Source organism: Megascapheus bottae, chromosome 3 (assembly GCF_031878675.1).
Source record: "Megascapheus bottae isolate mThoBot1 chromosome 3, mThoBot2.hap1, whole genome shotgun sequence".
In the NCBI taxonomy this organism is placed as follows: domain Eukaryota; kingdom Metazoa; phylum Chordata; class Mammalia; order Rodentia; family Geomyidae; genus Megascapheus; species Megascapheus bottae.
This window is the reverse complement of record NC_143511.1, coordinates 83574190-83586270: the sequence shown is the minus strand read 5'-3', so window position 1 is coordinate 83586270 and position 12081 is coordinate 83574190. Positions and strand designations below refer to the sequence as shown.

The following is a 12081-nucleotide window of genomic DNA, read 5'->3' as shown; positions in this document are numbered from 1 at the left end:
CAGAAGTGGTGCTGTGGCTCAAGTGGTAGAGCTCTAGCCATGAGAAAGTCCAAGGATAGTGCTCAGGCCCCAAGTTCAGGCCCCAAGTTCAAGCCCCAGGACTGGCAAAAAGAAAGAGGGCCAGGAGTTTGGCCTAGTGGTAGAGTTGCTTGCCTAGCAGGCAAGAAGACCGGGGTTCGATTCCTCAGTACCACGTACACAGAAAAAAGCTGGAAGTGGTATTATGGCTCAAGTGGTAGAGCTTTGTCCTTGAGAAAAGTCCAACAACAGTGCTTAGGCCCTGAGTTCAAGCCCCACAACTGGCAAAAAAGAAAAAAAAAAGAAGAGAGATAGAGAGATAGAGAGATAGAGAGATAGAGAGATAGAGAGAGAGAGAGAGAGAGGAGAGAAATAAAAAATGCAGTCAAGTACACACAACTCCAAAAACAAATGTACTCTTCACCTGACTTGTGTAACTGTAAGTCTTCTGTACATCATCTTTATTGTAACAATTTATGCAGAAAAGTTCAAGAACATCTCTGGAGAAGACTCTATAGTAGGAACAATTCAGAATCAACTCAGCAGGAAGTGAGAAGGCTTAAGGGAAGAACCCGATGCAGAGACTTTGCCTTTGGGCTACACTGTCTACTGTTTACTCCTCCCTCTTTGCTCTCCACCAGGCAGAGGGCCCAGGAGGCTTGAGTGCCTCAGGCTTGCATGGTGGAAGCAAGAGAAAGGAAGCAAAGTGAGGTCTCTAAGTATTTGCTCCACTGACTTCCTTACTATAAAGTTGCTTTTTTTTTTTTTCTCTCAGCCTCATTATTGGCTTTTCCACATAAATTATCTCAGTCTCAGAGAAAATCCTTCCTACATCTCTTGGGGCTAAGGGGTAGTAACAGAACCCCATGCCAACATTATAATTGTGGTATCACTATACTTGACCCACAGTTTTGAAGATACTCACTTTATTAAATTCTGCTCATGTTATTCTAATTTGAGTGTGCCATCTGGTTTTTGCAGGGACTTTGTCTTATAGATTAGACTACTAGCTTGATAAGTCTCTCAGAGGCAAGGCAATGGAAAGGTGACAAGCAGTGATGGAGAGACTCTTTTGGATGGGAGGGCTGGGCAAAAAGAGGCAAAAACTGAGTCTGCACAGTTCTGATGAAAATTTCCTCTGGGAACAGGAAAACTCAGAAAACACAATCAAATGTGGAAATCATCCTGCTATCCTTAGATCAGGTACCACCATCAAAAGAGTAAGGGATTCCCTTAGAAAAAGTCCACTCTACAATAACATACCTGACACGCATTACAGGAGCAAAAGACCACGCTAATCAGTCACACTGCTCATAGAGAATGACCACCACTCTTCACCACCACCACCAATCAGAGGCTGCTACCACTTTGTATAGATCTTGCACGTGTGTCAGGATCTACACTATGTATTATAGCATCTCACTTTTACACCTATACCTTATGCTTCTACTAAGACACAAAATGGGAGCTTTCAGAACAAAAGATTTTTAGTTATCTTCAAAGATGGTGTAAAAGAACCAGTTCAGCAAAATAGCTGCTGTTTTCCTTCAATGTGTTTACCAACTGCACTTAAAGCAGAAATCCACTTCTGCCTCTCACTGCTGCCAAAGTAACTGAAAAGGCCTGTATGGACAGCTGAAACAGATACTGTAATCTGATAGCCATCCCCCCCCAGGCTCTAATTATTATTTTAACAGTTTTCTTCTTATTTTAATAGATTTTTTAATAAGGAAATCTTACTTACAAACTTTAATTAGCTTACTGACTATTCACTGCTTTGAACTAAGTAGTTTAATGAGTAAGGAGACCTCAGACTACAAACTAGCCTAGTCTCAACAGTAGCTTAAGAGGAAAATGATGCAGCCCTAGTGATGTAAGCCCATGCCTGTACTGAATAAACTAGACCCCTGGAATGGATGAGCCATACTGAAATCTTGAAGGAACAAAAGTAAAATTTTTATCTTCTTTCTTTTTATCAGGAATCTCTGGGTAAGAGCCCCCAGAACTGCTACTCCTAAGCTTGAAACAACTCTTTGTCAAGTTATTTCTCTAATTTCTCATCTGTAAGAATTACATGCACAGTGGGCTTCTTTTAATAAAAGCAGGTTTTGTACAGTACTTTAAAGGCTCTGAAGTGGTAGCTGAATGAAAGCATGTATGTATGTATGTATGTATGTATGTATGAGGTTTTGCTGAGGTTTGAGTTCAGGGGCTTGCTCCACTGTCTATATGGCTGGTGCTTTTCTACTTAGGCCACACCTTCAGCCCAGCTTTTTTGCTGAGTCTCTATCTAGATTTCAGCCTCCTGAGTAGTAAGGATTATAGGTTCGAGTCACTGGTGCTTAGCTGAAGACCTAAGTCTTAGGTTGTCATTTTAACCTCTGCCATTTCAGGTTCTCCTCAGTTAAAAAAAAAAAAAAAATCCAGCCAGGAGTTTGGCCTAGTAGTAGAGTGCTTGCCTAGCATGCATGAAGACCTGGGTTTGATTCCTCAGTAATTCATACATAGAAAAAAGCTGGAAATGGTGCTGTGGCTCAAGTGGCAACCACTAGCCTTGAGGAAAAAAAGCCCCAGGAAAGTACTCAGGTCCTGAGTTCAAGCTTCAGGTCTGGCCCCCCAAAAGTAAAATAAAAATTTTAAAAATCCACCCTATCCTTTACCTTACATTTCAATTAAATAAAGCAATAAAGACATAGCAATAAAGAATTAACATTCTTCATTCTAAAAACACCTAGCAGAGAAGGTAGGGTTAGTCATTCAAATTTAAAATTTTCTTTGTGGCTTAGTAACTTGAATAATCAATGTAAGTTAGGTCCGTTTCAAAAAGTAAAAGCATGTTCATATCTGCTCCAATAATTAAGAATATGTGACAATTTAAGTATGAATATAACACTTGAAGTAATTTCTTCCTTTATCAGTTTTCCAGTTGTTATGTAAAAGGGGAATCTCCAGCTTAACCAAACTGAGCCTTAAGAAATCAGATACAAGCCAGTGAGGTGTCTCATGCCTGTAATTCTAGCTACTCAAGAGGCTGAGATCTCTGGATCAAGGTTCAAAGCCAGCCCAGGCATAAAAGGACCAAGACTCTTATCTCCAATTAACCTCTAGAAAATGGGAAGTGGGAAGAGCTCGGGACAATACTCAAGCCCAAGTCCCATGACCCACCAAAAAAAAAAAAAGAAACAAACAAAAAGAAATCAGATACAATTCTATATTAAGATGTTTATAATATATTGTTACAAATTATTGTAAGATTAATAATTATAAAACATTCACTTATCCATGCCTATTTACACATAATGAAAACCTGAAGTATTACATGTTAACTCATGTACTGTAGTATTAACTCATGTACTGAAGTATTACATACATGTTAACCCCAAAGGAGTTACAGTCATCACTTTTTTTTTTTGTCAGTCCTGGTACTTGAAGAACTCAGGGCCTGGGCCTGAGCTCTTTTTGCCTAAGGAGAGCTCTACCACTTAAAGCCACAGCACTTTTGGTTTTCTGGTGAATAATTGGAGATAAGAGTCCCATAGACTTTCCTGCCAGGGCTGACTTTGAACTATAGTCTTCAGATATCAGCCTCCAGAGTTGCTACGATTACAGGCGTGAGCCACCTGTGCTCGGCCCCTAGGTCTTTTTCTCTCACATCCTACATCCTTCTATTGGAGCATGGAGGACCCTCTGGGGTGTTTGTTTACAGTCTATCCATCACCTCCACCACTTAACACTCTGGTCTAAGCAGTCAGCATCTCCTGCCCAGGTTACCAGAAATAGATGCAGGCTGGTGTTGTCTACTATTCTTTGCCTCCGTTAGTCTACTGACAATGCAGCTACCATGATAAGCATTTTAAAACTTAGGTTGGATTGTCAGTCTTCCATTCCTAGTAAAAGCTTAAGTTACCTCTGTGGCCCATGAAACGTGAATCTCTTTGATTGTCTCCTATTCACCTCCTGGCCAAGGCTGCTTTTACTTTCTACTTTTTCCTTTTGCCCAAAATACATAGGGCTTGCTGGTTCATCCTTTTTGATCTTTACCACCCTATTATTAACACTGCAGCCCTGATCTTCTATTTTTCTACCTTGCTCCTTCACTATATCTATCATTTTCTAATTTACTCTCTCATTTACTTTTTAAAAATCTATCTGTATTTTCCCATAAAAACTCATAAACTTAAGGACATATATAGGGTTGGGTTCAGTATCTCATGTCTAGAATCCATTACTAGGAAAGGCAGAAATCTGGAAGAAGGAAGTTCAGACTGGCCAAAAGTGAGATGCTATCTCAATCAGTAAGCCAGTCATGGCAACACTCTTAACTATGTGAGAGGTATAAGTAAGGTTACGGTGGCCCAAGGCTAACCCAGGAAAATGTCAGTGAGATCCCATCTCAACCAATAAGCTGGTGCTCTTGGTTATATAGGAGATGCAAATGGGAGATTAAAATCCAACTGGCTAGGCAAAACTGTTATATGAGAAATAAATAACCAAGAAAGGACTAGGGCTGGTTTAAGTGGTAGAGAGCCTGCCTCGTAAGTATGAGGCCCTGAGTCAAACTCCATTACCATAAAAAAAGAGTAAGCGTACAGTCAGGTACTAGTGATTCATGCCTGTAATTCTAGCTACTTAGGAAGCTGAAATCTGAGGACTGCAATTCAAGACTAGCCCAAATGTCTGTGAGACTCTTATTTTCAATTAACCAAAAGAAAGCCAGTTGTGGAGTGGCGGCTGAAGTAGTAGAGCATTAGCCCCAGGGACAGAGACTAGGTCTTGAGTTCAATCCCCAGCACCAATACAAATTAGATGTATGTAAGCCAGATACTGGTAGCTCTCACCTATAATCCTAGCTACTCAGGAGGCTGAGATCTTAGGATCATGGTTCAAAGCCAGCCTGGGCAGAAGAGTCCCCATGAGACTCTTATTTCCAACTAACCACTCAAAAACGAGAAGTTGTGCTGTGGCTGTAAGTGGTAGAGCAAAAACTTAGGCCCCCACTTCAAAGCTCATGGCTAACCAAAAAAGAAGTGTGTGTACATGCATACATATACAAAAAAAGGAGCATACAGGATAAAAGGAGAGTTTGATTATTTTTTATGAAACAAACATATCCAAGAAACCCACACTTAGATCAGCAAACATACTTTCTTTCAATCACCACTGCTTCAAGGTAACTAATGTAACTACTATCCTTACTTCCAATCTCTTCGGTTAAATTTTGGCTTTTTTTGAACTTTTCACAAATGGAATTATAATTTTTGGGGGGTTATACAAGTATACTATGTTGTAATTTGTTCAACCTCATTGTTGAATAATTTTTCAAAAATATACATAAAAATTACTATTTTCCTGTTGGTGGACATTTGCATTGTTTTTAGTCTTGGCTACTGTGAACACTAGTGTTAGGGATATTCTTGTACATATCTTTTGGTGAAAATATGTACACATTTCTACTAGATAGGGCAAGAGTTCTGCCAGTTATGTTCATAGGTATCTCTTTTATGTCTAGCTTGGTATCTGCCCACTATAGATATTATAAGTTATTTACTGAGTGGAGGAGGGTAGAGACAGGGTGTGTGTACATGCATGTGTACACAAGAATTGGGGGAGGGGTAGAAACGAGAAAACCCCCCAAGAATTTGTTAAACAAGCAAATGGAATTAGTCTTTTAACAATTGTGTTTCTCAGACTTAATCGTTGACAAAAAGATGTCCCTGACATACACGTAGTTTATAATTATAGTGTACAATAATGAAATGAATCCCTGTAAACCTTCGAAAGAAATATACTATCAATACTACTAAAAGTCCTGGAATTTTCTTTCCTGAAATTATTTTACTTGATTCTTTTTTTTTCTTTCTATAATTTTTATTTACCCATGTGTCATCAATACTTCATAAAAATGGTATTATACTATGTATTTTAGTAATTTGCAGTTTTGACTGATGTAGTGTTTCTAGGATTCACTAGAGTTGGTGTATGTAGCTGTAAACTATTCTTTTTCACTATTGTATCATGCTCCATCATGAGATTATTCCACAGTATGTTTACCTGCTTTTCAAATAATGTTACTATGAATGCTTTTTCCAAGGTCTTGATATGAACAAATAAGACATTTTCCAATTTCACTGAGAGCTGAAACTTAATACTTAGGTGAAACTGCAGTTTGAATGGTACAGATAAGTAGATTCCAATTTCTACCACCATCGCAAAGAGTTTTCTGAAGTAGTTATAACAATATAGATTTCTACTAATGACTAAACACAGGATCCATGACTTTCATTGGAATCTGAAAGGATTTTTAGTATGTTGCACAGGAAAAGTATAGTAAGAACATTTATTTTCTTTTTACTGTGCATAATGATTTTATTTCTTTATAAATAAGGAAGTTTCATTTCATGATCTAAGCCCACAAATCCTTTTTTAATATTCTGTGACAAATAGGAAGAGTGTATGTTCACATATACATGGTGTATCTGGTAGCAGTAAAAGGGTTATTTTCAGTGGAGAGCTTCCAGCTCTCATGAACATTTCTTCATTTTAAAAATTCTTTTTTTCTATATATTTTTATTGTATTTAATAGAAGATTTACATTATATTCACCAGATAGAAGGTACATTACTTCAAATACATTGATACCCTTTCTCATGGCTTGGTACGACATTTATTTAGATACTACTTTCAAATTTTGGTCATCTGTTCCCTAAGGAACACTGACTTTTCTGTCAGTCAGCTTTCCCTTAATTTCTAGTATAAGAACAGGCTGGGAGGGACTGGAAGCATAGCCTAGTGGTAGAGTGCTTGACTAGCATGTACAAAGCCCTGGGTTTGATTCCTCCATGTCATATACACAGAAAAAGCCAGAAGTGGTGGTGTGGCTTAGAGGTAGAGGTCTAGCCTTGAGAAAAGCCCAAGGACAGTGCACAGGCCCTGAGTTCAAGCCTCAAGACTAGCAAAAAAAAAAAAAAAAGAAAAAAAGAACTGGTTGGTAAACTATCATTCTGCATGCCATAAAGAAATGCTGTCAATCTACAAATAAAAATATGTATATTAGGATAAAATTGTATTTTTGAAGTAGTCAGTATGACATATTCATCTCTCGGTATTCCAGCAATCCTTCTGTATATTTAAATAATCTGTAGATTACTTATAATATCTGACACAATCTAAATGTTATATAAATAATTGTCATATTATATTGATCAGCAAATAATGACAAAAGTCAGTGCATGTTGCAATTTTTCTCCAATGGACAGACCTGACTGTAATTACATTTTAAGGAGGAGTAGTGATTCGTATATCTAGTCCTCAATATAAATGCCAGCTAATTTGAATAAAATTAAAATTTATCATTGTTAAAAGAAGATGCAAACAGACTTCAGGGTCATAAATGATTACAAATGGACATTCAAAAAACAACAACAACAACAACAAAACAACCTTACTATGTGCCAGTGGCTTATGCCTGTAATTCTAACTACTCAGGAGGATGAGATCTGAGGATTGTGGTTCAAAGCCAGCCCAAGAAGAAAAGTCTGTGAGACCTCTTACCTCCAATTGACCACCAGAAAACCCGAAGTGGCACTGTGACTCAGTGGGGTAAAGCACTAGACTTGAGGGGTTTTTTTGTTTTTTGTTTTTGCCAGTCTTGGGCTTTAGCTCAGGGCTTGAGCACTGTCTTTGGACTTTCTCAAGGTTGGAGCTCTACCACTGAAGCCTCAGCACCACTTCCAGCTTTTTTCTATGCATGTGGTACCAAGGAATTGAACTTGGGTCTTCATGCATGCTAGGTAAGCACTCTACCACTAGGCCAAACTCCTGGCCCTAGACTTGAGTATTTTTAAAAAAGCACAGGGATAGCAAGCAGGCCCTGAGTTTAAGCCTAACTGATAAAAATAATAATAATAATAAATAATAAAATATAAACAACTCTGGCTGTCATGAATTAATTTTTCTGTTTAATCAATAACAAGGAAGGAAAACTGAAAAGATCCTTGGAACTCAAATGTTAGAATATACTTACCAAGAATGGGCTCAGTGAATTCCTCCAAGCTTTCACCAAAGAGTTATATTAAATTTCCTTTCGGCAACAAATAAATGAGTTTCTCATAGGTAGAAGCTTAGGCCAGTCATCTAAGACAAGAAAGCCAGGACTACACATGGCATTATTGGAGTTACTTAAGTGTAAACTGTCTCTCCCCATGGCACATTTGTGCCATGACTACATAAGATTTATACTGGGGAAGAGGAAGGGAATAGAATCTTGATTCCTAGCCACTTCAGTGTGTTTTTTTTTAATTATCTGAATTTTAAAATTTTGCATAGCGATGTGAAATACCTGGATTTTCTCTTTTTTGATAATAGGGTAAGTTGACACAATATCGGATGAGGAGACTTGAAATAAGGAACAGGTTTCAGAGTAGAGCAAACACACTCATAAGGGCCTTTCCCACCTGTGACACTGTGATGCTGCATTTCTTGGCCAGCTCCTCTTTGGCTTCTTCACTGGGGTAGGGATTGCTGAGGTGTGAATAAAAATATTCATTCAAGATTTCTGTAGCTTGTTTACTGAAGTTACGCCTTTTCCGTCTATGATAACAATGGGAAAAAATCACAGTTATAATCAGCATTAAACAAATTAGAATTACATAAAAAGTAGACTTCCATTTTTAAACACCCTTAGGGTATAATTTATCACTCTAATATTCTGTTATGCTCTAGGCATTCTATAGAGCAGTAGCCAATATATTTTATGATAGTGCATCACTAAGAAAAGTACTAGAATGTGAGGAATAGCCTATTTTATTCTTTAGTTTATTCAGCAAATATTTATTAATCGATTTGTTTTAGGTATTCAATGAAGATCCACAGGGATTGAAAGGCCCCCAAATTCACATAGAGCCTATAGACATAGAGGCTATAGAGTGAAGAAATATTTCCTTGAGGAATAAGACTAGAAATGTATAGGAGTTAGAGTGTAGAGACAAAGAGCAAAAGAAAACAGGGCAGAGGAAATGGTCCTGGACCAGAGAAGGATTGAGGAGGCTAGAATATAGAGAAGGGTAGGTAGGGAGAGTATGAGATTAGTCTGGAAGGAGGGAGAGGGCCAGATGATAGAGGCTTAGTGGGTTTTAGTCCAAGTGCAATAGGAAGCCATTAAAGGTTTTAAATTGTCACGTTTTTAAAATATCATTTTAGCTATGGAAAAGAGTTGGAGGAGGGCATACAAGGTTAAGGATCATTTATGGAAATGCACTAGTCACACTGAAGATGACTGTACCCAGGAAGATATTATGAGAGTCAAAGAAATGATTCAACTTACATCAAGAAAGTAAAGCAATAGAACTGTTGGACTGGATGTGGAGTGGGTGAGGAAGACAGAAGAGAAATAGATTTCCTTGAACTACTTCAGCAACCACTTCTGGGGTTTTTCTCCTTCAGCAACTGTCTGGATGGAGTTTAAAATCTCCATGCAGAGATGGACTAGAGTAGAGGAGAAAAATTTTGATGGTGCTGAAATGGCGGAGCACCAGACAATCCATGATTTATGAACATTTAAAGTAGCAAATATTTCATTTATATTTGTTGTTCTTAGTAACATCTTAAGGAATTAAGCAACTTTCAGATTTCACATTAGAAAATTTCATGACTGGGGGGAGGGGGGAAGGAAATGGGGACCATGTCATGAGAAAGGGAATCAATGTTTATGAAGTAATGCACCTTCTATCTGGTGGATATAATGTAACCCTTCTATTAATTACAATAAAAAATCTAAATAAAAAAGAAAATTTCATGACTAGAAAATACTACATAATTTTCTTAATACTTGGTAGGAAACAATTGTAACAATGTTCTCAACTGTGACAGCCTACTCCCAGAAGATATAGCTGTAAAGGTATGTACACTTTCCACAATGTCACATGGCAGATAAAATATGCAATCAAACATTCAAGGAGAGCCAATGGAGCAAGAAATCTACATCTGATCGAAACATCCCCCTATTTAGTCCTGAAGATGGCTAACTCCAGTGTTTCTAAATGTTAAACCATTCCTAGGGAATAAAGATAATATTCAAGATTTGGGGATTAAAATTAATAGGATATGATGATGAACTAGGTGAAGCAAAGACAGGAAATATAAATACATTCAGAATAAGAACAGTTTGTAATTCCAGGAATCATATGTAGCCTGAATAGAAAGACAAGGCTTCAAGATGGAAGCACACAGAAAAGGCCTATTTCAGTAAGCAGACCGAGGGGTAACAGGGTCAGAAAGATCTAAAATAAGATGCTTAACATGCCAAACATGCAGGCATTATCTGGCCCACAGATCAAATCTGTTGAGACCACATAGTAATAATCTACTCATAAAAATCTGGGTTTCTGGCTTTTTGCAAAAAAATTGGAGGAATCATCTATGCTGGGCTCCTATTCTCAGAAGGCAGCCAACAAGTTAAAGCTGAAGAATGGCTATTCTTAAATATGTACCCATTTGTTCTAATTCTCACTACATCCTCAATCAAGAACACTCGCTCAATTCCATCATACACAAATGAGTGAATTTGTAATTCCCATTTATAACTGCAATCTAGAACCCAGCAAGAAGGCCTCAGGTCGAGGGGAGGACAGGGCACCAAGGGATTTGTCTGGAAATGGGAACATTTGAAAGACTAGGAAAACAAAAAGAAGTTTGGCACACAGATTTTTGCTTGGAACTATTGACAAACATCAAAAACTTCAGAGGCCAAAATTATAGGCAGAACAGAACACTTCATCACACATTCTGGCTGTTTCCAAGCTACAACACTTCTAATGGAGTAGCAACTACACCAGTTTATTCTTAAATGTTTTAAATGGTTCATGCTATAGTGTGTACAATTATCAACAAATATAAGCAAGGCCTTCCAGAAAAGCAGCATGAGGAGAATCAGCTATCTGAATGAGCATGTTTGCCTAAAGCAGAACAACTTGTCTTCTCAGTGCAGAGGGCTCGCCAAGAGGCACTGCAAGAACAGGTGGAACCAAAGCACACTATCTGCATTCACTTCAAGGCACAGGAGAGAATATGGTCTTATGATTTATTTCTCTGAAGAACATCATATAGAAAATTTCCATTAAGCTCTCTCCTGTTTCAGTCCTCCCAGAGTTGCCACGCTTTAGAAGGCTATGCCTTGGGCCAGTTTGTGCAATCCCAGGGCTGTACTAACTGCAGTCCCTGTAGGAGAAGGGACTCTGCTCCAAGCTCTGCTGTTTTCTCATGCTGACTAGGGTCACTCTAGGGTATTAACATACCTTTCTTTATGGAAGGAAAATAAATCATTTACATGTATACATAATGAATGCAGTTACATAAAAAAGCATACGTGTTAAAAGGGAAAAAAATACCATCAGATATAAAGATAGTAAGAAAGGAGGGGTTCTTACCTTTTAGATGTTTCTTTGTTTCATAATGCTTTTTAACATGATCAAACTGACATACAACTTACAAAGTAATTCTGGATTTTTCACTGTCCTGGGGATTGAACTTGGGGCCTATAACTTGCTAGTGAATACTCTTATCACTTTAGCCCCATACCAGTCCTGTTTCTGGTTTTTGTTTTCCTTTTTTTTTTTTTTTTTGCCAGTCCTGGGCTTGAGCTCAGGGCCTGAGCACTATCCTTGGGCTTTCTCAAGGCTAGAGCTCTACCACTTGAGCCTCAGCACCACTTCTGGCTTTTTTCTGTGTATGTGGTACTGAGGAATCAAATCTGGGTCTTCGTGCATGCTTGTCAAGCACTCTACCACTAGGCTAAACTCCCGGCCCTGGTTTTTGTTTTCTGATACTACTTCCCTAACTTGGATTATAGCTATTAAGTGAAAATAATCATTTACATAGTTTATTTGCAAATTATTTTTGCAGCTGACTATGAGCAAGGTATTGCTATAATCATGGGAAATGCAAAAAAATGTGTTGGCTTTCAAGAACTCTGTGGCTTACTAAGGAGAAAAAGAGTCATTCATGAAAAACTTCAAGAAAATGGAAGCAAAAAAACCTTCCAATTTTGGTCTAATGTTTCATTTCTGA

General features: G+C 38.0%; 1 protein-coding gene across 3 annotated transcripts in view; it reads right to left on the bottom strand.

Moving 5' to 3' along the window:
• The window catches only part of Pbx3 (PBX homeobox 3), a 222134-nt gene that overhangs the window by 25872 nt on the left and 184181 nt on the right, over positions 1 to 12081 (bottom strand). For all 3 annotated transcript variants that reach the window (XM_090330650.1, XM_090330648.1, XM_090330649.1), the window contains exon 5: positions 8472 to 8607. In XM_090330650.1, the coding sequence (XP_090186776.1) occupies positions 8472 to 8607 (136 nt within the window). The remainder of the gene's footprint in view (positions 1 to 8471; positions 8608 to 12081) is intronic.